Consider the following 25,526-nt stretch of genomic DNA (forward strand, 5'->3'; position numbering starts at 1 on the left):
GCTACAGAGAACTTTAATCATGCCAACGCACTCCAGCATGGGTGGCAGAGAGAGATCTTGTCTCAAAAACAAAAAAAATCACAACTCTGATTTTGTCATTCCCATGCTTAATCTCTTCAGTGGCTCTCAATGACCCTGGAACGAAGTCCAAAATCTGACTCTGACCCTCTCCATGAGCTGGCTGCTGCCTCCTCTCCAGTCTCATTTCCACCCATTCTTCCATTAGAGAGTACTTCTTTGAATCTCCAGATCATTTCCACAGCACACCACCACCTGCCACCATTACATTGTCTTTGCACCATGGGCCTCATCTTCTGCAATTCCCCATCACACTTTTAATTACTTGCTTAATGTCCATTTTCCCCAGTAAAAAGAGTGCTTAATATTTGTTGGGTACTTTCTATGTGCCAGGAAGTTTTACACATATTATCTCATTTTAATCACAACAGTAACTATGAGGTAGGTTTTATTATTACTCCAATTTTAAAGATAAGGAAACCGAAGCATTGAGAAATTGAAGGCCACACAGCTAGTATGGAGTAAATTAAAACTAAAACCCAGGCAGTCTACATCCAGGGCCCATATCCTATCCACAATTAATATTGCTTCAGTGGCCAGGTGCCGTGGCTCATGCCTGTAATCCCAGCACTTTGGGAGGCTGAGGCGGGCAGATCACCTGAGGTCGGGAGTTCGAGACCAGCCTGACCAACATGGAGAAACCTCGTCTCTACTAAAAATACAAAATTAGCCGGGCATGGTGATGCATGCCTGTAATCCCAGCTACTCGGGAGGGTGAGGCCAGAGAATCACTTGAACCCGGGAGGCAGAGGTTGTGGTGAGCCAAGATCGCACCATTGCACTCCAGCCCGGGCAACAAGAGTGAAACTCTGTCTCCGAAACAAACAAACAAACAAAATATATATATATATTGCTTCAGTGAAACAGTAAGGTCTACAAGGGGAGGGGCTGAATCTTGTATCTCCAGAGCCTAACACAGGATTGGCACAGAATGGGGGCCAACATGAAATTGCTGAAATAATAAATACAATTCAATTCTTAGATTGGCATATAGGGTCCTCCACAATCTTACCCCGACCTACCTCTCCAGCCTCATATCCCAGTACATCTGTCCCTCCTTCCCCATGCCCTATCTTCTAGCCATATATGCAGTTCCAAGAATAGGCCATAGTGGTTCACACCTCTGACTTTTGTATATTCATAATTCACTCACTCCATGTGTTCATTCACTCACTTATTATTCATTCATTTGCTAAACACCTACTGAATGCCAGGCAGACAGAAAAGTCCTATGACAGATAGATGCTGTAGGAACACAGAATAGGGATATTTAAGGGGTTTGGACTAAGGAGTCAAGAACATCTCCCAGGAGAATTAACATTAAAAGTGAGTTTCATTTCCCTAGCATGTGCATATCTGCATGGCAAGCCCTTATTCATCTTTTGGACTTCACTCAAATGTCTCTTCCAGGGCTCTCTCCAAGGCAGAACTTGCAGACATTGTATTGCATGTGACCTCCCCCATCACCCCATCAGACTATGAGATCCTCTTAGCCTCTTGGTGTGTATCATGTCAGTACAGTGGATTCCTGGCACAGAGGAGGTACCCAATAAAGAACTGATGAATGACCAAATAAAATAACGGTCCTTTTTGTAACAATACTCCATTTTAACTCATTGTACATATCTTTGCACTTACCTGAAACCATGGAATTGGGGCTTCTGTTCATTTACAGAATAGATATGTTTTTAACATATAAATGAGAGAGATTAGGGAACACCTAGCACCACTATATCATTTTATTTTAGACATGGATATATAAATTATGTAAAATAGCAATGTAAACATATACACACACCCTCATATACTTTTGTCAATTTAGTGACTAATAACTTGAAGAAATTAAGAATTCCCACTATAAGGCATATTCTCCTGAAAGCTTTGGGCACTATGGAGAATACTACATGACAGAATGCTAGTATATTTTCTGAAAGACAAGGTGATCCTAATGATTTCCTCATCAATGAAAAAGGACTTTTTCATTACTAGAAATGAGCCCCAAAGGTTAGGCTACTAATGTGTTTTTGTATACGTGTGCAAATAAATGCCATAAATAACACTTTGGACTAACATCAAAGCACACTTCTGTCTCACTGCTCTTCTTTTTGGGGTGGACATTTGAAGAAGTCCTTTGAAAATTATAATGAGATACAAACTTACTCCAATGTCCCCTTCTCTACTAACATATGAAGGGCAGCTGCGACTGGCTTTCAGTGGACCAAAGCTCTCACAGGAGTTGCTTAGGGAGAAGCCTCACATTCTGCAATCCTGTTTCTGTTTGAATGCGTAAACCTGAGCTACCTCTCCCTCCATTCTCTCCTGCGCTCCCCAACTCTGTCCCTCTAGATAGGTTTCTAATCTGTCCAGTCAGTAGCTGGAACTACAGCAGGAGTCAGTAAACTTTTTTGGTAAAGGTCAAGATAGTAAATATTTTCAGCTTTGGACCACATGGTCTGTGTTGCAACTATTTAACTCTGTTATTATAGTGCGAAAGCAGCCACACAGAATATGTAAACAACTGGTACGGCTGTTTCTCAATAAAAATGGGCATGCCTATTTTCCAATAAAATTTTATTTATGAAAACAGGTGGTGGGCCAGATTTGGCCAGTAGATCATAGTTACAGATTCCTGGACTAAAAATATTCTAGGATCCCTGTTAGCTTTTCTCTGCCTTAGTATTCAATTTTCATGAGTCTATGAGGGTTCACAATTGGGAGACAGCTGGAAAAAAAGAGAAGCATACTTTGAAGAATCATTGGCTGTGTGAAATTACTATATTTGACTTATCTTTTCACTTGGAGTCTTTTAACTTTGTAGCATAATGCCCCTATTATATTTAGCAATTAGAGTGCCATCACAAAGTAAAATGTAAAACCATTATTCCTTGAAAAGAGAAAAGGCTTGTGGTATGAAATGATGCATGCGAGGAGTGTGGGTGATAATTTACTCATATAATCATTTCTATTTCAGTTCTATGGCAAGTATTTCTGGAGATGGCTCAGATGGCAAGGAGATCTTTAAGACATGCATGCCATAATTAACCTTTTTGTGTGTTCTGATAGAAATATCAATAGTTTTTCCTCCTTTAGCACTTTTAACTTTACTTATGGTGTATAGAAATGATTTGAAGAATAATCATTATAAGGGAAAAGCGCCTTTATATCTTGGGTTTAAAATAAAACACGTATATTCTTTCTATTATTTTTACTTTATGTCTAAGTTCTAGACACTGAACATCTGCATTTCTTTTTCCCTCCTTGCAAAGGGAGCTAGACCAGCCAATGCTTCTGTAGAGTGTAGATCCATGATGTACGAAGTGTAGTCTCTGGACTAGCAGCATCAGTATTTGCATCGGCATCTACTGGAAACTTGTTAAAAATGCAAATTCTCCAGTGCCATCCCAGACCTACTAAATAAGAAACTCTAGGAGTGGGCCCAGCAGTCTGTTTTAGCAAGCCCTCCAGGTGATTCTAATGCCTGCTAGAGTTTAAGAACCACTGGTATAGATTAGATTGTTACCTTACAGAAGCACAAGTTAAAGGGAAGACCTGGCCTCATATAATCAGCAGAATGACCTTACAGCTTGGACATTCAGAAGGCACAGAATACAGGCAATAAGCCTATACTACATTATAAGAAGAAAAAGGACCTGAGAAAGAAAAACAATGGGAAGAAGGGAGACATAGAACTTGAATGAGTAGGAGGAACTGGAAAACCCCAGGGTTCCATTTGCAGCTATGGCTACAATCCTCTATGATTTGATGAGTGAGGACTGTGCTAGGTGAAGGGAAACAGAAATGAAGAGAACAGTCTCTCCATCCACAAATAATTCACAGTATTAGAGTGGAAAAAGAAAAAAATGGCTCCCTTGAGAATTTACAATAGACTTAATATTTTAAGTCAAAGGAGGCTGGGCGTGGTGTCTCATTCCTGTAACCACAGCACTTTGGGAGGCCAAGACAAGAGAATCATTTGAGCCTAGAGGAGTTCTGGCCCAGCCTGGGCAACAGGGCAAAACAATGTCTCTACAAAAAATACAAAAATTAGCTGGGCTTAGTGGTGTGTGCCTGTGGTACCAGCTGCTTGGGAGGCTGAGGTGGGAGGATGGCTTGAGTCCAGGAGGTTGAGGTCACAGTAAGCCATCATGTTGCCACTGCACTCCAGCCTGGGCGACAGAGTGAGACCCTGACTCAAAAGAAAAAAGGATCAAAAGAGAGAGGTTTGACATCAGGAGACATAGAGGCAAGATGAAGAGAACAAAGAAAATAGAGGATATGAGGATAAACAGAGTATTAAAAAATTTTATTTCTACTAGAACATACAGCATTTAGGAAATTTATTCTTTTAATTCCTCCAATTACTAAAAGGTGAGCTCTGCTTTGATTTGGAGATAAAAATCCCTGACTTATTGCTTCACTGGACAGAACCACAGGAGAATTGCAACCAAAAGCCTTTCATTTCCTTGCGATGCTTATCGCCAGCAAATAGCTATAGTAACACACTGACATAAACCATTAAGTTATGTATGGGTCGGTGCTATTTAAAGAATGTTTGCTTCCCCACCCAACCCCATTCTTATGTTGAAATCCTAACCCACAATGTGATGGTATCAGGAGACATGGCCTTTGAGAGGTGATTAGGCCATGAGGTAAGAGCCCTCATGAAGGGGATTAGTGTCCTTATGAATAAGAGACCCCAGATAATTCATTTGCCCCTTCCACCATGTAAGGGTGAGAATGCAGCCATCTATAAACCAGGGAACAGGCCCTCGCCAGACACTGAATCTGCTGGTGCCTTGATGTTGGCCTTCCCAGCCTCCAGAACTGCAAGAAATAAATTTCTGTTGTTTATAAGCCACCCAGTTTATGGTATTCTGTTATAGCAGCCTTAATGAACTAGAAAAATAAAAAAGAAAACAAAACAGGAACATGTTCTTATGGTAACACAACCTGGTCATTTTTCAAGTCCTGCCACAGAGTATCAATCTTGGAGCCTCATCATAAAATCATTTTTGGGTTCCTAAGGAGAACGTTATAGGTGAGACTGTGCTATTAAAAAAATAACACCAAATCAAAGATCATAGTGTTTGCTGGAAGATTTTTAGAAGTCATCTTTTCAAAACAGCCTCAAATGTTTTAAAAAATGACTTCACTATTTTAGTTTTTTATATATATATATATATATATATATTTTAAATTCAAACAATACAGAAAAGCACAAAGAAAGAAGTAAATAACTTCCCAAAGTAAAGATTACTAACATTTGGTGAATAGAATCCATAAATACAAATAGAAAGCTAGACAATTAGGAACAGTTTCAAAGAGAGAGAGATCGTATGGTACATGCTATTTTTTAAAACAAAATTTTTATTTTTGAATAATTTTAGGTTTATGGAAAGGTTGCAAAGATAATACAGAGCGTTCTATACCTCTCAACCAACTTCCTCTACTGCTAACATCTTACATTACTATGGTACATTTGTTACAACTAAGAAACCAACACTGGTACATTACTATTAACTAAATTCCAGGCTCTTTTTAAATTTCACCAGTTTTTCTACTAATGTCCTCTTTCTGTCCCAAGATCCACATTGCATTTAGTTGTCAGGTATTCTATTAGGATTCTCCAAAGAGACAGAACCAATAGGATAAATGGGTATATGCAGAGAGTGAGAGAGAGAGAGAGAGAGGAGTTAATTCTAAACCTAAGAGTCATGTGACTATTAGGCATACCATTTTAGAATAAATTGGAAATAGAGTTACAGCCAGAGCAGCACAAGTAGCTAAGAAAGCTCAGAACACCAAAGTACCAGTTCAACCCACGGAAACAATAAATGTCAACAAACAACTGAAACCTACTGCTTCTGTGAAATAGTACAGATGGAAATGTTGGCTCCCAAGGGTCCTTCTCCCATACCTGAGGATGCCTCCATGAAAGAAGAGAACATCTGCCAAGCTTTTTCTGATGCCTTGCTCTACAAAATTGAGGATATTGATAACAAAGATTGGAATAACCCTCAGCTCTGCAGTGACTATGTTATCTATCAGTACCTCAGGCAGCTGGAGATTTTGCAGTTCATAAACCCACATGTCTTAGATGGATGAGATATAAATGGACATAAGCATACCATCCTGGTAGACTGGTTGGTGCAAATCCACTCCAAGTTTAGGCTTCTTCAGGAGACTCTGTATGTGTGTGTTGCCATTATGGATTGATTTTTACTGGTTCAGCCAGTTTCCCAGAGGAAGCTTCAACTAGTTTGGATTACTGCTCTGCTCTTGGCTTCTAAGTATGAGGAGATGTTTTCTCCAAATATTGAAGGCTTTATTTACATCACAGACAATGCTTATACTAGTTCCCAAATACAAGAAATGGAAACTAATTTTGAAAGAACTGAAATTTGAGTTGGGTGGACCCTTGCCACTACACTTCTTAAGGCAAGCATCAAAAGCTGGAAAGGCTGATGCTGAACAGCACACTTTAGCCAAATATTTGATGGAGCTGACTCTCATTGACTACGATATGATGCATTATCATCCTTCTAAGGCAGCAACAGCTGCTTCCTGCTTGTCTCAGAAGGTTCTGGGCCAAGGAAAATGGAACTTAAAGCAGCAGTGTTATACAGGATACACACAGAATGAAGCATTGGAAGTCATGCAGCACGTGGCCAAAAATGTGCTGAAAGTAAACGAAAACTTAACTAAATTCATCGCCATCAAGAACAAGTATGCAAGCAGCAAATTCCTGAAGATCAGCATGATCCCTCAGCTGAACTCAAAAGCCATCAAAGACCTTGCCTTCCCTCTGATGGGAGGGTCCTAGGCTGCAATGGCCCCTGAGGATGTGTGCTTCATTTGTGCACTTTTTCTTACTGGTTTAGAACTCTTAATTTTATACATAGTTCTCTGGTCTGTTTCATGAAACCTCTTCTCAGACCAATTTTATAAATGTATATTGAGGAAAAATAAAGCTAGTGGTTTTTCTTAAGGTAAAAAAAAAAAAACAAAAACAAAATATACCAATTTATCCTACTAGAGAGATCCTAAAAGAGATTTATTATAAGGAGTTGGCTCATGCAATTATGGAGGCCAAGAAATCCCAAGATCTGCAGTTGGCAAGCTGGAGACCCAGGGAAGGTGACATGTATTTCCAATCTGAAATTTAGCAGCCTGGAGACTAAAAAAACAGCCAGCGTTTCAGTTTCAAGTCCAAAAGCCAGAAAGGAACTGGTGTCCCATCTCAAAGCAGTCAGGCAGGAGGAGTTCCCCTTTACGGAGTCTTTTTGTTTTCTTCATGTTGTCTTCAAAGGATAGGATGAGGCCCACCCATATTATGGAAGGCAGTTTGCTTTACTCAGTCTGCCTACTCAAGCATTAACTTCATCAAGAAACACTGTCACAGACACAGAAGATTAATGTTTAACCAAATATCTGGGCACCCCATGGCCTAGCTAAACTGACACATAAAATTAACCATCCCAAGTATACATGCTATTTTCAATCTGTTATGTTAATATAATATCTGACTTGCCAGATTATGCCATGTCACCCTTCACTTTAAATGTGCAAGCAGATAGCTCTTTAGATGCCCTATACTTCTGTCCCCACCAGTTCAGCTGGAAGTTTTCCATGAGTCAATTTGGGTGTTTGAACCCAAACTTTTTTTAATTATATAATTTAAATAAATGTTAAGAAAACTGACAAAATATAAATGCAAAAAGAACAAATTTTTGTTTCCATACAAACTAGATTGAGTGTGTTAGAAAGACTGGATAAATATAGGGTGATTAAAAATTTGTTTCCAGGGTGGGTGCAGTGGCTCATGCCTATAATCCCAGCATTTTGGGAGGCCAAGGCAGGAGGATTGCTTGAGCCCAGAAGTTTGAGACCAGCCTGGGCAACACAACAAGAATCCTTCTCAATTTTTTTTTTTTTTTTTTTTTTTTTTTAGTTTGCTTTCAAAATAGCTGTGACCATGATGCATGACACATAGAGGGCCGGGGGAATCTAGGAGGATTCTACACTCAGTTCCTTTCCAAGTGTCCTGTTTCATTTTTTAAAAATTGAAACTGATAATCTTAGAGAGTGGTAATTCATGCAAAAAAAGATGGTGAGGGGGAATTCCAATCAGGGGACCACTCTCAAAGAAAAGATCTTGACCCCAAATTAAAAGATTGGCAAATGGCAAATGACTATATATAATTTATGTTAAATATGCCATTGGGGAATGTATTTCTCTGTTTTCACACTGCTAATAAAGACATAGCCGAGACTGGGTAATTTACAAAGGAAAGAGGTTTAATTGACTCACAGTTCCACATAACTGGGGAGGCCTCACAATCATGGCAGCAGGCAAAGGAAGAGCTAAGTCATGTCTTACATGGCAGCAGGCAAGAAAGCTTGTGCAGGGGAACTCTCATTTATAAAACCATCAGATCTCATGAGACTTATTCACTACCATGAGAACAGTATGAGGGAACAGCTCCCATGATTCAATTATCTCCACCTGGCCCCGCCCTTGAAACATGGGGATTATTACAATTCAAGGTGAGATTTGGGTGGGGGACACAGCCAAACCATATCAGGGAAGATGAAAAAGTTCTGAAGATGGAAAGTGGTGATGATTGCACAACAAGGTGAATGTAAGTAATCCCATGGAACTGTATACTTTAAAATGGTTAAAATGGTAAATTGTGTGTTACACATATATTATCACAATAAAAATATGCAAAGTAACTGTGGATTTTTTCAGATTCCTTGTTTCAACAAATACTTTTTTATTAATGAAAATTGTTGCATTCAATAAACAGGCTTATTCTGTATTAAGTTCATTTTTTATTTTAGTTTAATAGGAGAAAAAGACACCAACATGAAGCTGAATGAATTTCAGGTAAATGATTCCCTTTTGAGATTTTAAGAGATTTTAATTCTCTAACATTGCTCTAAATTTAATAGGAAAGATGTGAAAACCTGTAAGAAGTTAGAGCAGTGGTTCTCAATCCATGGCAGTGCCAAATTCCCTAGGGTGCATCTAGAAATGCATGGACATGTTTTTGGTTGTCACAATTATGAGGATCCTGGCATTCTCCAGAGATGTCAAACATCTCATTATGTACCTGACAGACCTGACATCAAAACATACCCAACTCAAATGTCAATAGCTCCCCCAGTGACAAACACTGGGGAAGAGTCAATGTATGTTTTATTTTTATTTTTTCTAATAAAATCCAATCTGGGATTCAAAAGTTTATTAGAATAAAAATATATGTACATTACAGTTATTTCACATAATTTGTAGATTTTACCACCATTCATTTTTAAATGATTTTAAAGTTCATACTGTAAATATATGCACATTTATAAACAAATCTTAAATTACCAAATTTGCAATGTATCTATTAGATATTGAATATGAAAATTTAGGATTGGCAACTGATAGTTATATCCTACTGCACTTACTATTTCTATGACATTTTAGAGGGAAAAAAGATTAATTCATTTTAAATGAAAAATATATTTCACAAATTTGTGTATCACCCTGTGTGTGCAGGAGCTATGCTAGTCTTCTCTGTATCATTCCAATTCTAGTACATATGTTGCAAAACCAATCAACATATTTTAAAAATTATATTTCAATTTTTTATAATATATGACAACTTCCTTATGAAATTTGATAAAAGAGACATCATTTCACTATCTTCCTCCTCTCTCCCTCTTCCAAATGCATTTTGTTGGTTATATTATTCTTCATAACCCCTGGGTTTTTAACATTTACATCTTGTTCTGAAACTGTAATTCAAACCACTGTTTACTCTTCATTTCTATTTTAAATAATTTGGTGTTCATCATCTAACTTTTCTGTGCCTGGCTTCTCCATTTTTATACTCTTTGATTCGTCTACTTAGTTGCCTAGATTTTATTATACAAAAGTTTTACATTTACTTATTTTTATTCTATAAAAGGCTCATGGATTCTTATTTCTTTACATTCTTTAATGCTTACTATCCATCTGTTGCATTTATCCTTAGGAGGATAATTTGGGCTTAAAATTTTAAAGTCATTCACTGTTTTCCTCATAACTTTGTAGATACTGCTGCATTGTCCTTGGCTTGGAAGATGGTGTGGAGACATCTGGGGTCAATCTTATTTTCTCTTTCATAAGTGACTTGTTTTTTGCTAGTATACCCATACTATTATTTTTAAAGCATTTCCTTTTATTATCTCAAAAGTAATATATTTGATACCTATACATGATTAAATATAAAATATGTAAATTATAATCAAAATAAGATTTAAGCTTTTAAATAATTACTCAACTGAAGAACTAAAAGAATCCCCAATAGCACTGCATCTACCTATGGATTCCTCCTCTGTCCCATGTGCCTCTTCGCCCCCTGAAGCAGCAACTTTCCTGTATGGTTATCCTTCCTTTCAATATTCATAATGGTTTTGTCATGTAAGTATGTATTCCTAAAAATATATAATATTATTTCATTTTGCTTATTTTTAAGTTATACAGAAATGGTATAATACTATATATTGTCTTTTGGAACTTTTTTCATTCAACTTACTATTTAAATTTTTAAAGACTCATGTTGCATTGTGTTACTATAGAGTACTCATTTTTAATAGCATTATTGATACATAATTTGCATCATCAAGTTCACCTGTTTCAAGTATATATTTTAATGGCTTTCAGTGTATTTACAGAGTTGTGTACCCATCATCATCTTCTAACTTCAGAGTATTTTCATCACCCCCAAAAAGAAATCTTGTGCCAATTGGCAGTCATTCCCAGTATCCCTCTCCTCTGCTTCCCTATCCCCTGGGCTGACTTTCTGTCTTTATTGATTTGCCTCTTTTAGGCATTTCATATAAATGGAATCATTCAATATGTGATTTTCTTTCATTTAAAATAACATTTTGAGGTTCTTTCATGCTGCAGCATGTATCAGTACAATCATGCATCACTTAAGAACAAGGATATGTTTTGAGAAATAAATTGTTAGGCAATTTCATTGTTGTGCAAACATCATAGAGTATACTTACAAAAACCTAGATGGTATAGTCTACTACACATGTAGGCTATATGGTTTAGCCTATTTGCTCCTAGGCTACAAACCTGTATAGCATATTACTGTACTGAATATTGTAGGCAACTGTAACACAATGGTAAGTATTTGTGTATCTAAACATAGAAAAGGTACAGTAAAAGTATGGTACTATAATCCTACCGGACCACTGTTGTATATGCGGCCCATTGTGACAGAAACGTCATTATGTAGCACATGACTGTACTTCATTAGTTTTTATTGCTGAATATGATTCTATTGTATGGCTACACCACATATTGCTTATCCATTCATCAAAAACATTCATTTTTACTACCGTATAATATTCCACCAAGTAAATATTCTACAATTTATTTATTTTGTCTCCTATCAAAGGATAGATATTTCAGTCATTTCCAGTTATTTTTTCTTTTGTTAATTGTGCTGCTCTGAACAAGTTCCTGGGTAACCATGGGTAATAGTTTCTCTAGGATATATATCTAGGAGTAAGTTACATTCATTCTCAAATTTATTGGATAATGCCAAATTGTTTTCTGAAGCAATTATACAAGTTTACCTTCCCAACAAAGGTATATAAGAGATCTTGTTAACCCCCATCCTTTCCAACACTTGACATTGTCTGATTTCTTAATTTTTGCCAATTCTGGGTATAAAAATCGTGTTTCACTTCAGTTTTAATTTGTATTTCCTTTATTACTGATGAGAATGAGCATCCTTTTATATACTGTCCACTTTTCTCCTTTGATATGCCTGTTACCGTGTGTTGATCATTTTCTATTGGTTTTTCTCAATTGATGTGTACATTTTTGTTGTAACTATAAACTGTACCTTTTTTATATTACATTTTAAAACTGTCCATGACCACTGTTTAGAAAAGCAGCTGGGGAATGCACCTTCATTTTACACTGAAGGTTGCATCTCCCTAGTTTGCAAACTGTTCACTGGAATATAGTCTCTTTCTTCCACATTCCTTTTCAGAGAACTCTTGTGCAGGGGCTGTATCTCATATACAATGGTGAGAGAAGACTGCATGTTACAGACTAATACTTATAATATAATTTCTATAAAGTTTAGAAAAATGCAAAACATTGCAATTAGTATAGGTTGTTTAGCAATGTACATCTCTGTAGCAGAATTTTATAGAAAGTCATGGCAATTAGAAGTATCAGTGTAATGTAGGGGTTACTTCTGGGAAGGGAAGGGGAAGTGGTATCAGGGGAGTGGGATCAGGTATATGTAGGGGGATACAATGGTATCTTTAATATTTTATTCCTTAAACTGGATGATGCATATATGAGTGTTAGTTATATTTCTCTTTCTATATTTTCTGTCTTTTTTTTTTTTTGAGATAGAGTCTCACTCTGTCACCCAGACTGGAGTGCAGTGGCACGATCTCGGCTCACTGCAACCTCCGCCTCCCAGGTTCAAGCGATTCTCCTGCCTCAGCTTTCCGAGTGGCTGGGATTACAGGTATGTGCCATCATGCCCGGCTAATTTTTGTATTTTCAGTAGAGACAGAGTTCACCATGTGGGCCAGGCTGATCTCGAACTCCTGACCTCAGATGATCTGCCCGCCTCGGCCTCCCTAAGTGCTGGGATTACAGGCAGGAGCCACCATGCCCAGCCTGTATTTTCATTTAGCCAACATGTTGTCTAACATTTTTCTGACGGGCAGAGATCATTGTCAACTCTTGTCTATCACTCCCACATCCAGTCAGTCACTCTACAAATTTTGCCTCTTAAGTAGTCCCTGGGACTGTCCCCTCCACTCCATCCCTACATCCCCTTAGTGTGGGCCTTCATCATCTTCACTTGGACTATAGCAACCACCTCCTACCTCCAGCCTGAGCCCCTTCAAATCCAGCCTCTAGACTACTACTGAAGTGGTCTAACTAAAATGCAAACTGTCACCGTCACATACCTCCCTGCTTAAAACCTTTCAACAGCTTGCCGCTGCCTGGAGAACAAGGTACAAGTTCCTTTAGTATGGTACACCAGGCCCTTTGTGATCTGGTCCCTGCTTTTCTCCCCAATCTTGTCTGTCATCACTTCCTGCCCTGCATTTTAAGTTGCAATGACACTGGACTACTTACAGTTCTCCCACAGAGTAGCCAGCTCCTCCTGGTTTGCACAGGACTCTTCTGGTCTTAGCACTGACAGTCCTGCATCCTGGGAGCCCCTCAGTCCCAGGCAAACTGGGACAGTCATGGTATTGAACCTGAAAGTCCTGCATCCTATGAAACCCTCAGTACCAAGCAAACTGGGAGAACAGTTTCCCAGTCTCTGTGCTGTTCCTGCAGTTGTCTCAGAAACTTAGTACGTCTCCCTGATCTCCTGCTTCCTACTTATTCTGAAACTATTATCCAAAGCAAACAGCAAATAAAATATAAAATAAAACATAACAAACACAAAAAATAGGCAACTAATTTCTGTATATGGATTTTAGGGCCTTACACCTTACTAAGTTAAATAGTATCACATTATTTTTAGATTCTTTGTGATTTTCTTTGTATATTATCATATTATCTGCAAATATTTATGGGTTTGTTTGTTCCTTTTTTTAAAGCAAACTTGGAATAGAAGAAATATTTGCACCTTTCTAATCATTATGCCTTTATTTATTTTCCTCATGTTATTACCTGGCTAGAAGCTTCGGTTTTAATGGTGATTAAAAACATGATAGTGAGCAAACGTATCCCATTTGTGATTTTACATGGAATGTTTTTAGATTTTCATCAAGGATAATGTTTACTGAGGTTTTGGCTGGTAACTTCATTCATGTAAAGAGAATTGTCTTTTATTCATACTTTGCTAAGACTTTTTATACTAAATCAGTGGTTAACTTTATCCAAAGTTTTTTCTGTTCCTATTGAGATTATATATAGGTTTTCCCTTTTAATCTATTATGTAGATCACAATTCTAGATTTCTAAATGTTAAACTACCCTTGCATTCCTGGGATAAAGCCAAGTTGGTCATGATAAATATACTTTTTTTTTTTTAACTCCAGTGGAGTTAAAAAATAAATTAGCCTATAATTTATTTAGGCTCTTGAATGAGATTGGCCTATAATTTATTTTCTCAAACTGTATTTGTCTATTTTTGGTGTCCAGGTTACATGGAATGATTTCAAGAGTATTTGTTCTTTTCCATTTTGCTGTATAAGTTTGTAAAAGACAGAAATGAACTCTTGAATGCTTAGTAATTTCACCTATAAAATTAAATGGCTTGGTTTTTTCCTGTAGGAAATTTTGAACTACTAATTCAGTTGCTTTACTAGTTATAGAATCGGCCGGGAGTGGTGGCTCACGCCTGTAATCCCAGCACTTTGGGAGGCCGAGGCGGGTGGATCATGAGGTCAGGAGTTTGAGACCAGCCTTACCAATGTGGTGAAACCCTGTCTCTACTAAAAATAAAAAATTAGCTGGGCGTGGTGGCATGCATCTGTAATCCCAACTACTCAGGAGGCTGAAGCAGGAGAATCGCTTGAACCCAGGAGGTGGAGGTTGCAGTGAGCTGAGATTGTGCCACTGCACTCCTGCCTGGGTGACAGAGCGAGACTCTGTCTTAAAAAAAAAAAAAAAAAAGTTACAGAATCATTAAAGTTTCTTAATTCCTAATTCAGCTTTGGTAAGTTCTATTTTTCTAAAGATTATTTCACTTCACCTTCAATTTATTGGCCTAACATTGCCCATAGTATTTTCTTTTTAATCTGTGCTATAGCTATATTTATATTCTCTCTTAATCCTTACATTATGTGTACTCTTTTCTCAGTCTTATCAAAAGATTGACTGTTTTATGAGTCTTTTCAAAAAGCTAACTTTTATCTTCATAATTTTTTCTTTTCAACTTAGGGGATTCTACTTCCTTTTTATTTTCTTTTATTCTTTTCCAAATACTTATGATGGTGCTTAGTTCATTTTCAGACTTCTTTCTTTCTAATGTAAGTATTTATTGTTGATAGACTGCCCTCAAAAATACTGGTTTTGACATGTCACATTTTCATTACAATTTGGCTTTAAGTATTTTTAAAAATTCATTATGATTTCTTAATTGAGCAATGAATAATTAAGTATTCTATTTCCAAAGATGTGAGGACTGTAAAAATATAATTTTGCTATTCACTTTTACCTTAACTGAATTTTTGTCAAAAATATCATCTTTCTTTTTATTTTATTTTTTCTGAGACAGAGTCTCGCTCTTTTTGCCCAGACTGGAGTGCAGTGGTGCTATCTCAGCTCACTGCAACCTCCACCTCCCAAGTTCAAAAGATTCTCCTGCCTCAGCCTCCTGAATAGCTGGGATTACAGGCATATGCTACCACACCCGGCTAATTTTGTATTTTTAGTAGAGACAGGGTTTCATCATATTGGCCAGACTGGTCTCGAACTTCTGACCTCAAGTGATCCACCCACCTCAGCCTCCCAAAGTGCTGGGATTACAGGCGTGAGCCACTGTGCCCAGCCCCAAAATACCATCTTCCTAAGGAATAACCTTTAGTGTTTAATACAGTTTGGCTGTGTTCCCATCCAAATCTCATCTTGAATTGTAGCTCCCATAATTCCTACATGTCATGGGAGGGACCCAGTGAGAGATAATTGAATCATGGAGGCAGGTCATTCCTGTGTTTTTCTCATGATAGTGAGTAAGTCTCACAAGATCTGATGGTTTTATAAAGGCAGTTCCCCTGCACACATCCTCTTGACTGCCGCCATGTGAGACATGCCTTGACTCCTCCTTCGCCTTCTGCCATGATTGTGAGGCCTCCCCAGCCATGTGGAACTGCAAGTCCATGAAACCTCTTTTTCTTTATAGAATACTCAGTCTCAGGTATGTCTTTATTAGCAGCATGAGAACAGACTATTAATACAGTGTGAGTCTACCGATGGTAAATTCTCAATTTTTGTTTAACGGCAAATGCCTTTTACTCTCATGATTGATAGATAATAGCTATTTGCTCTCAACATTTTATTATTCCACTGCTTTCTGTTTTCTGGTATCACTGTTGAGCACTCTGCTGCCAATGAAATGATCATTTCTTGGTATGTGATGTGTCTTTACTTTCTGGCTCTTTTAAACATTTTTGCCTTGTTTCTCTAGAGAGCCACCACTATGCTAGCTACCGGTTTTCTTTTTCATCTTGCTTGGGAATACTGTCCTTTATGAAACTGGGGATTCACAGCTTTCAGCATTTCTGAACATTTCTCCTTGATTAATTTTATTATCACTTCTTGGTTGACTTATTCTTTTCTTCTGTGACTCTGATTTGACTTACGTTAGATCTTCTTATTTTATCCTCAACATTTTAAATTATTCTAACGTCTTCTGGCCCTTTTTCTTTCAAGATTATATTCCGGTTAATTTATTCACTTCAACCTACAAGTTCATTAATTCTCTTTCATCTGTGGCTAACCTGCTTTTTAACATGTCTTGTGTTTTCTTTCAATGTTTACATATTTTATGTAGACATTCCATTGTGTTATTTGTAAGAATTGCCTGATTATTCCTGATAATTTTCTGTTGCTTGCTCACTATTTTGATCCTATATTTTACTTTTTAAGTACTTCATAAACAGCATTTCTATGTCTAACAGTTCTAATATAGATGGTTTATTTCCTCTTGTCGCTTCATGTCTTTGGTTGTGAACTAATACTTGTCTGATTATACATTGTGGGAATCTGATGAGATATCCTTAAGATTCTTTCCTATGGTGATTTGGTGTGTTTCTGTGAGTAGGTGGGAGGACTACTAACCTGGGGCCATTTACTACTCTTTGAGGGACCCGAGTTAATGCAAAATCTCAGATTCAGTTCCTTTTCCTTGCTGTTGACCCCAGGCTCAGTATCCCGGTTGCAATTTACAGTGCTTCTATTGGCATTTCCCCTCAGTATAATCACAGTTTTTCTCCCTTGCTTCTTGCTCAGGACATTTATCTGCTCATGGCTCTAAGCTCCAACATTGTCTGAACTTGTTCCTTTTTATTTTTTGGAGGGGAGGAGAGGTTGGACTTACAGATGGTTTTACCCACTTCCAGGAAGTCCAGCAGCAAACCAAAATGTTTTATTTCAGACACAATTGGTTTCGAGTACAGAGTGTCTTGTCTGCCATTGCTGCTGTAAGTGAAAGTGCTATTCTTAATCTGTGAAATTCAAGAAATAAAATAAATGTGCTGACCATTCTGCCTGTTTTCTCAGCACATTATCATTTAAAGGGTCAAGTATCTACAATTATTTTTGTATTTTCAATTTAAAAATAAGTAAACTGGGGCCCAAATAGACTAAATGACTCACTCATTTCATAACAAAGGAAGACTAGAAAACATGTTTTATGTCCAATCTGGTAGTTTTCGCAACAAATCCTTCTAATAATCTTTAGACCTGATTTTAAAAGACATGTTATGTTAAATTCCATCTGTAATTCTTTAAGTTATGACAAGGTCTACAATTTTATTTTTAAGTCTATGCATTCCCAAGTCTAGATACATATATCCATGTACAATCATATACATACATAAACTCAAGCCTATATATAAACTATTATAATTTAATATATAGATAAGTATGACTATAAAGAAGATACCTTGAAAGCACTAACTGAAACTACAGAATCCTAACCTTCTCTTTTTCTACTAAGCATGGCCTTTAAGATCAAAATAATTGTACACAACACAGAACATTTGTTTTCAATTACGCACAAGAGCAAATAACTTCTGGTAAAGATTATGAGGACCTGGATTAGCTATATACTATGTCTCAAGTAGTCTTTTAAATAATCTCTGCATTGAATTAACTCATGAGTTAGAATTATAAATTACACAAATACGTCAATGAAAAGGAAAAGTGAGATTTCTTGTGGGCCGTATTCATCAGCAGTTCTCTAGAAAATCTGTCAACATACACATTCACTAACATAGCACAAAGTTAATATAGTTCAGGGAGAACAAGGGGGAAAACTAGAGGCAATCAGTAAAGCAGTCATTTCAATTTAGAGAATCTTGCTATCAGAGAACCTGAGAGGAAAAGATTACAAACACACCGTTGGATATGCCAGCACTCCATGAAGTTATAAATAGCCGCTAGTAGCGACCTTGGGTTTTCTTAAATACTATCTGGTAATTTCTATTTTATTAGCTTTGCTTAGATATATTTTATTTTGGTTATTTATTTTAACAGACAAAAATTATATAAATTTATCATGTAAAATATAATGTCCTGAAATACATATATACTGTGAATTGGCTACATGGAGCTAATTAACATATGTATTACCTTACATACTTAACTTTTTTTTGTGGTGAGAACACTTAAACTTTACAGCTTAAATCTAGGAAATGTATTTTTAAAGTAATTGGGTTTATGTCCTAAAATTAATTTTAGATGTTTTGAGGGTCGAGGGTGGAGACAGATGTTTCTTAAAGTTCTTTTCAGGTGACTTGGCCATATATACCCCTTCTTAAAAGTTTTCATAGATATCTTCCCCGCCCCAGAGGGGAAAATTCTCCAAGAATATTTCAATGTCTTTGTTATTTCCATGTTAACATGCAAGGGAAGATAATGTAGTGAGGTTTTTTTTCTCCTTTGATTTTCTCTCCTGTTCAGTTTTCATTCTCCATCCCTTTCACCCCAACCTCTACCCCTAAAAAAATTCCAGCATGTAGCTCCACTTCTCAAAAGCGGGTATTGTTTTAGTCTAATGTAACATTAGTTTGAATATAGTTGTGCTTAAGCATTTGTGAACCTTTAACAAATCTGTATTGCTGAGATTATTACAGCATGGTCTACATATGCTACTACTCTTGAAAACCACTAACAGATGAAGCTGTTTAGGAATTTTATGGGAGAGGGTAGAAGTGAGCTTTGAAAGGCAGACCTGTATCATCCTGTGAAGTGTGGAAGACACTAAGATATGTCAATCTTGGTGGAGGGTAACATGGAAGAGAGTGGTTTCAACAAGCCAAGCCTGTACAATGGCATTCACAAATCAACTTCTAATTTTTCAATAAATGATTATACACTAAAGATATTGCTCAGGACGTTTGTTTTTTCTAACTTTTAGCTTTTATATGATAATGTGTCACACTATACACAATGAATAATTAAATTACTTACATTACATATACCTGTAAATCTACTATACAATTTAAAAGTGAAATTTTTGATATATTTCATAGACCCTAGGTGATCTCTGAAATTTTCAACGAACCCACCCCCTAGGAGACTACTCACTGTATGTGGGTGTGAATGGATACTTGAACATGTTTGCCCCTCTGGAGGGTCGTAAAATACGCATCATCAACTTAAACACCCTCTGTACTCCACAGTGCTTTGCATTGCTATTATGTTTTAATAACAATGACAGTTTTACTTAATAGGGAAATTGGCCAATTCTGAGTGATTTGACAATAAGAGAAGTTGGTGTTTAATAACACAATAGAATGTTTCTTTTTTTTTTTTTGAGACGAGGTCTCACTCTGTTGCCCAGGGTGGAGTGCAGTGGCGCTATCTCAGCTCACTGCAACCTCTGCCTCCTGGGTTCAAGTGATTCTCCTGCCTCAGCCTCTCGAGTAACTGGCAATACAGGTGCGCAGCACCATGCCCCGCTAATTTTTTGTATTGTTAGTAGAGACAAGGTTTCACCATGTTGGCCAGGCTGGTCTCGAACTCCTGACCTCAGGTGATCCACCGCTTCGGCCTCGCAAAGTGTTAGGATTACAGGTGTGAGTCACCGCGCCCGGCCTTTTTTTTTTTTTTTTTTTCTGAGATGGAGTCTCATTCTGTCTCCCAGGCTGGAGTGCACTGGCACAATCTCGGCTCACTGCAACCTCTTCTTCCCAGGTTCAACAGATTTTCCTGCCTCAGCCCCCAAGTAGTTGGGACTACAGGTGCACACCACCATGCCCAGCTAATTTGTGTGTGTGTGTTTTTTTTGTTTTGTTTTTTGTTTTGGAAGAGACGGAGGTTTCGCCATGTTGGTCAAGCTGGTCTCAAACCCCTGACCTCAGGTGATCTGCTCACCTTGGCCTCCCAAAGTGCTGGGATTATAGGCATGAGCCACCGTGCTTGGCCCACAATAGATTGTTTCTAATTGCTTGAAAAAATGTCCTTCAGAAAAGTCTCCTGACACAGAGTCACAAGTTAGGGCAGGGAGCGAGGCTCATTAGACCTGGAGCCCAATGGGAGGCAGCAGGTGACAGCTGGCATTTTCTCAGGAGAGACAGTTTACTCATTATTTTAGTGTTTGTGCTACTGAACGCCTTCAAAGTGAAAGTTAATTTCCCTTTTGGATTACTTAGGATATTATTTTTAATGCTGAGGTTTTCCACATCCTTGGACAGATTTTTTTTCCTAGAATGAGCATTATTTTTTATTTTTTTTTATTTTTATTTTTTTTAGTTATGTGGTTATTTCCAACAACATGTAAAAAATCAGTCTGGGGGAGATTTTGTTATTTCCCATGATTTCCTTGTAGACATTCTTAATGACAGTCTTTGAAGAAAGAAAAACACAAAAGCATTTAGTGTTATGGATTAAAATGAAAGTTCAGTATTTTACTGGGTGGCGGGGGGTGGGTGGTAAAGAGAGGAGCGAAGCTCTCCTTAAAACATACAAAGGATGAAATTCCACCTACTCTGTCTAAAAATTCCAAACAATTAAAACACGAAGTTTGAATAAGAATAATCTTCAGGATATTAAGACCATTCTAGACCTGTCTAAAGTCATGCCTGTTTATTTTGCATCTGTCATCTCAAATATGGTCTGTTAGAGAATCGCAGGGACAAAAGGCCTTTCTTAATCTATCCAGCTGCCTCCCACCCCTGCCAGAGCATCTCTGGGCTGTGCCTAGGGTAAGAGAGGCAAGCCAGAGGAGCATGAAATCAACCACAGTTTCTGCTTCCTTTTCTCACCGCTCCCCCCAACTCCACCCCCAATCCCATCAAGACCTCCAATTCTGACTGGCTGGAGCTGCTTCTAATGCCTGTCCATGTCCCTCTCTGCCAGCTATGCACATGGGGCTGCCTCTAGAGAGGAGCACAGTCCAAACCAAGAAACACTCAATGTCAACTTCCTCAGAACTAAACTTTTAGGTAACTTTCCAAGCAGGCAACATTTTGGGGAATTTTGCTGTCACTTCCCTTGGAAGGGCTTCCTAGGATAGGTTTTAATATGCTTACAAGAAGCTGTGTTTAAGAGAGTATTAAGTTATTAGATTACTCCAGTAGATAAAATGTACTATAAGCATGACAATACGCTATGAAAAAAATCTCATATTTCTACTTTAATACTACGTAATGTTACGAAAGAGTGAGTTCTTTGAACTAGATGAATCTTGAATTATAAGGTAGACTGAATTTAGAGCAGATACAGAAGATGTAGGGATTTTAGAAGTGGCAGGGAAATTCCTCTTTGATTAGGTTTAGTGGTATCACCTTTTTTAGACTTTCTGTATGTTTCAAGTTAGATGAGAGAATAACAACTTTAGGAAAGCAAATATATCTTTAGTCTTGGAATGCAAATAGGCTTCCTTCCCCTTTTGAATTGAAAACCAGCAGGCAAAGATCATTGTTATTAGAGAGAAATGAAAGGCTTACTAGAAATGTACCCACAGAGCTTCAATTGGACAAGCCCTGGAAAGTTCTATATACAAGTTAGGATCTACTTAAGGCCGGGGAAATATTGGGTTTGGATTACAGTGACTGAGAATGGCTGAATGTTAGTGAGGCGTTTAACTACACCTAGACACATGAATTTCTTTAGCTTGAGCTCTATATTGTGTCTCTTAATTACACAGAATGGTCCTTTATGTTTGTATTTATGTGCTTAAATGAAGTTCTATTTTATTGGAGAAAATAATTGTGCTTTGGCTCTGTTGATACATGTCTATAGGAAATCCTAACCAGAACGATCTCACCTAGACCCTAGCATCCACCTCACAGAACCCAAATTGTGTGGTTCTGTCAAATGATATAAGACATGGAAATAAAATAAACACTTTAGGAACATTTATTAGTACACCCACTTAAAAGACATTTACTGAGCATCTCTCCATTTATTTTACTGGATACCAAAGGCCAGTACCAGAGATGTAAGAATTCCTTACCATATTTGAGAAATGAAAAGCGATGGATAAATCTAGACAAAGAGTTTTATCACTGGTTCTAAAGGAAACTAACGTAAATTCCAGGGAATTTCAGAGAGTATATGTTTTTCTATTTTTCTTCCTCAATATATATCATCTCCAACCTCACCCTGCCTTAGAATAAAGGGGATAAGGTGGAAAGAAAAAATGAGCCAAATATCCAAAAGTGAAATAAACATTTGAACACTATCATGCAAAGGCCAGGGAACCAGAAATTAATGTTTCCTTACAAAGGAGGGATGATGACTAGTTAGTGCACTAACTGAGTACTGAGGTTTGCAGAAAGGGCCATAGTGGGTGCTTATGGTCAGGAGAGCCTTAGCCTAGCATTTCATGACTTTTGTGCTTTCTGCTTTATCATCAGACAATTCCCTTCCTATAGTTTAGAGGAAAAAAAAAGCTGATATATGATAAAACGAATCCTACAACAAATTGGGGGTGGAGGCAAATTTAGTTGATTTGAAGGAAAATGATGTTTCAGTAGAGATGAAAATACATATTCAATTATGTTTTTGAGAGGATGGCTAAAAGGTAGTGAGACTTTCAGTCAAATATTTGGGACCAGCAACAATTAAGTCAAATGTGGGGAGGCCACATCTAAGCAAGAAGGAATTTGTTATGGAATTTGGTACAGTGTCAGAGAAGACAAAAATCCAATGCTTAGTTATGAATATTTTCTAAAATTATCCAGTGACTCTTCATATATTTGAATTAATAACAGTTCCCTAGGCCAAAATGTAGTCTGGACTATGTGCCTTTCTAGCAAATACAGTAGTTGTTAGTAGTTGTTACAACGATTTTTAAACCACAACTATCAATATAAGAGTGGCTGCTATATTCTGTGAGCCATCTGCTTCACAGCCAGATGAAGTCATAGATGTAAAATGCAGCTATGAGTTATATTATTGTATCTCCATAATGTTAGCATCTCACATATATTTTAAAACCTAGGAAAAGTGTCGAAAAGATAGGGTACAGAAAGAATTATATGTCCCCTCTTCCAACCCCCAACTACAGATTTAGTGACTCAAAGAAATCTTAACTAAATAGTACAGTTATTTTCAGATAAATATTTAAAAAGTAGACACAGTTACTCTCAAAAGTGATCTAGTGTCCATGTCTACTTCATCCTTTATAAAAAGCAAGTATTCTCTGAACATCTCATTCATGAATAGAGAGAATGAAAGTGAATTAACTATGATGAATAGTGACTTTAACAACAGCTAAAGGGATGCATCTAACGAAAATACCCAGCAGGACTTTGAAAATTCACTCACTGCCAGGCATGGTGGCTTATGCCTATAATCCTAGCACTTTGGGAGGTTGAGGTGGATCACTTGAGCCCAGGAGTTCAAGACCAGCCTAGGGAACATAGTCAGACCCTGTCTCTATAAAAAATAAAAGAAACTACCTGGGTGTGATGTCATGCGCCTGCAATCCCAGCTACTCAGGAGGTAGGAGGATCACTTGAGCCCAGGAGGTTGAGGCTGCAGTGAGACATGATGGAGCCACTGCACTCCAGCCTGAGTGACAAAGCAAGACCCTGTCTCAGAAAAAAAAAAAAAAAATCACTCACCATTCATATTCTACAGAACTGTATCATTTCATTTTAGGAAACAGTACTTCTCACCTTCTCTGAAAAATATCCCTTGCTCCACCTACTTTCTTAGGCAACAGAAGTATTTCTCAATTTTTTTTTCATTACTGTTCTCCAAAAGAGAAAAAAGAATTTAATTTAAATACTCTCTTATTAGAGAATTAAATACTAAGGGAAAAGATTTGTTGGGCAGGGATGAGCCTTGGAGGGCCACAAACCATTTAATATTTAAGATATTTTTGGTCTCCCCAAAACCAGTTTTCCCATTGAGAATACTTGGGTTACGGTAACTTGACCCTTGTTCCTCCATCATATACTCTATTCCTTCTAAATTGTAGGAGGTTATTGCTAAATAATAAGCACTCAGGAAAGGCCTGTGGATGGTCAGCCAAGAGATTCGAGGAGAGGATGACCCTGAACCAATGCCACAGCACCCTCCTAGACTTCTCATTATGTTAGTATATACAACTCCTATTTGTTCAAACATTCCAGATATAGTCAAATTAAAATTAGGTTAGGATTAGGGTTTTGCAAAACTGTTTTTTATTGTGGTATTATATATAACAAAATTTGCCATTTTAACCATTTTTAAGCGTATATAGTTCAGTGGCATTAATTACATTCACAATGTTGTGCAACCATTACCACTATTTCCAAAATTTTTCATCGCCCCAAACAGAAACTCCGTACCCATTAAGTAATAACTGCCATCCCTCCCACTAAAGTCCTTGGTAATTTATAATCAAATTACCATCTTTATGAGTATGCATAGAGATGCAAATTCTAGACATTTCATGTAAGTTGAATAACACAATATTTGTCCTTTTATGTCTGGTTTATTTCACTTAGTATAATGTTTTAAAGATTCATCCACATTGCAGCATGTATTATAACTTTATTCCTTTTTTGTGGCTGAATAATATTCCATTGTATAAACATTTCACATTTTATTTAGCCATTCATCAACTGATGGACAAGGGTTATTTCTACTTTTGGCAATAATAGAGTTTTAAAAGATAAATAATATATGTAAACCATTTAGAACAGTACTTGGTACCTAAGAACTCAGCAAATGTAAGCTAAAAAAACTATTATTACTATTGCTAAATACCAACCCACCACATCCACTTTGTCAACTGTCTTTCGTTTCAAGGGGAAATGAAGTAGCATGCGGATACACTGAAAGTGTCATGAAGACCTACCATACAATTTGGAGCAAATGATATGTTCATAGGTCTGTGGCCATCTGTGGTGCAGGTATAATGGATACAACCCCACTTATATCTGTCTGCCCACCCATCCAGATTTTATTAAGTACCTCCTATGGGAAAAATACTATGCTTCAAACCTAAGCTGAAGTGACACATAATTAAATTGTTAAATGACAAAGAAGAAAAGGGGCAGCACTTAACCATTTCTAATGATGATGAAATAGTTCTACAATCAATCATGAGCTTCAAAACTTTGATTATAAGAGGTGCATCTCTGGGAGAGGATCTGCTTTAGGGGAAGGAGCATATACTAAAGAACACATTTAAACAGGGAGTGGGACAGAGGTGGGGAGGAGGGAAGGTAATCCCCCTCTAGTGACAGTGGTGATAACACATCTTACTTCGGCATTGAAGACCTTTGACACTAACGTAG

General features: G+C 37.4%; 2 protein-coding genes and 1 pseudogene across 3 annotated transcripts in view; 1 reads left to right on the forward strand and 2 right to left on the reverse strand.

Moving 5' to 3' along the window:
- The window catches only part of UMAD1 (UBAP1-MVB12-associated (UMA) domain containing 1), a 301,427-nt gene that overhangs the window by 25,010 nt on the left and 250,891 nt on the right, over positions 1–25,526 (reverse strand). The window contains exon 6 of one of the 2 annotated variants that reach the window (XR_008527076.2): positions 23,697–23,828. The exons of the other annotated variant lie outside the window; for it this stretch is intronic. The gene's annotated coding sequence lies outside the window, so the exon portion shown is untranslated. The remainder of the gene's footprint in view (positions 1–23,696; positions 23,829–25,526) is intronic. 2 annotated transcript variants of the gene reach the window in all.
- On the forward strand, positions 5,289–7,392 carry LOC100450600 (G2/mitotic-specific cyclin-B2-like). The gene has a single exon (XM_054559452.1). It carries the CDS (start codon positions 6,371–6,373, stop codon positions 6,899–6,901), a length of 531 nt encoding a protein of 176 aa, XP_054415427.1. The 5' UTR covers positions 5,289–6,370; the 3' UTR covers positions 6,902–7,392.
- On the reverse strand, positions 9,581–9,693 carry LOC112134439 (U6 spliceosomal RNA; annotated as a pseudogene).

The sequence above is a fragment of the Pongo abelii genome, chromosome 6 (assembly GCF_028885655.2).
Source record: "Pongo abelii isolate AG06213 chromosome 6, NHGRI_mPonAbe1-v2.0_pri, whole genome shotgun sequence".
NCBI lineage: Eukaryota > Metazoa > Chordata > Mammalia > Primates > Hominidae > Pongo > Pongo abelii.

Bases quoted from the DNA above. Each gene is read 5' to 3' on its own strand.
- LOC100450600 (XM_054559452.1), top strand. From the start codon at position 6,371: ATGAGGAGATGTTTTCTCCAAATATTGAAGGCTTTATTTACATCACAG.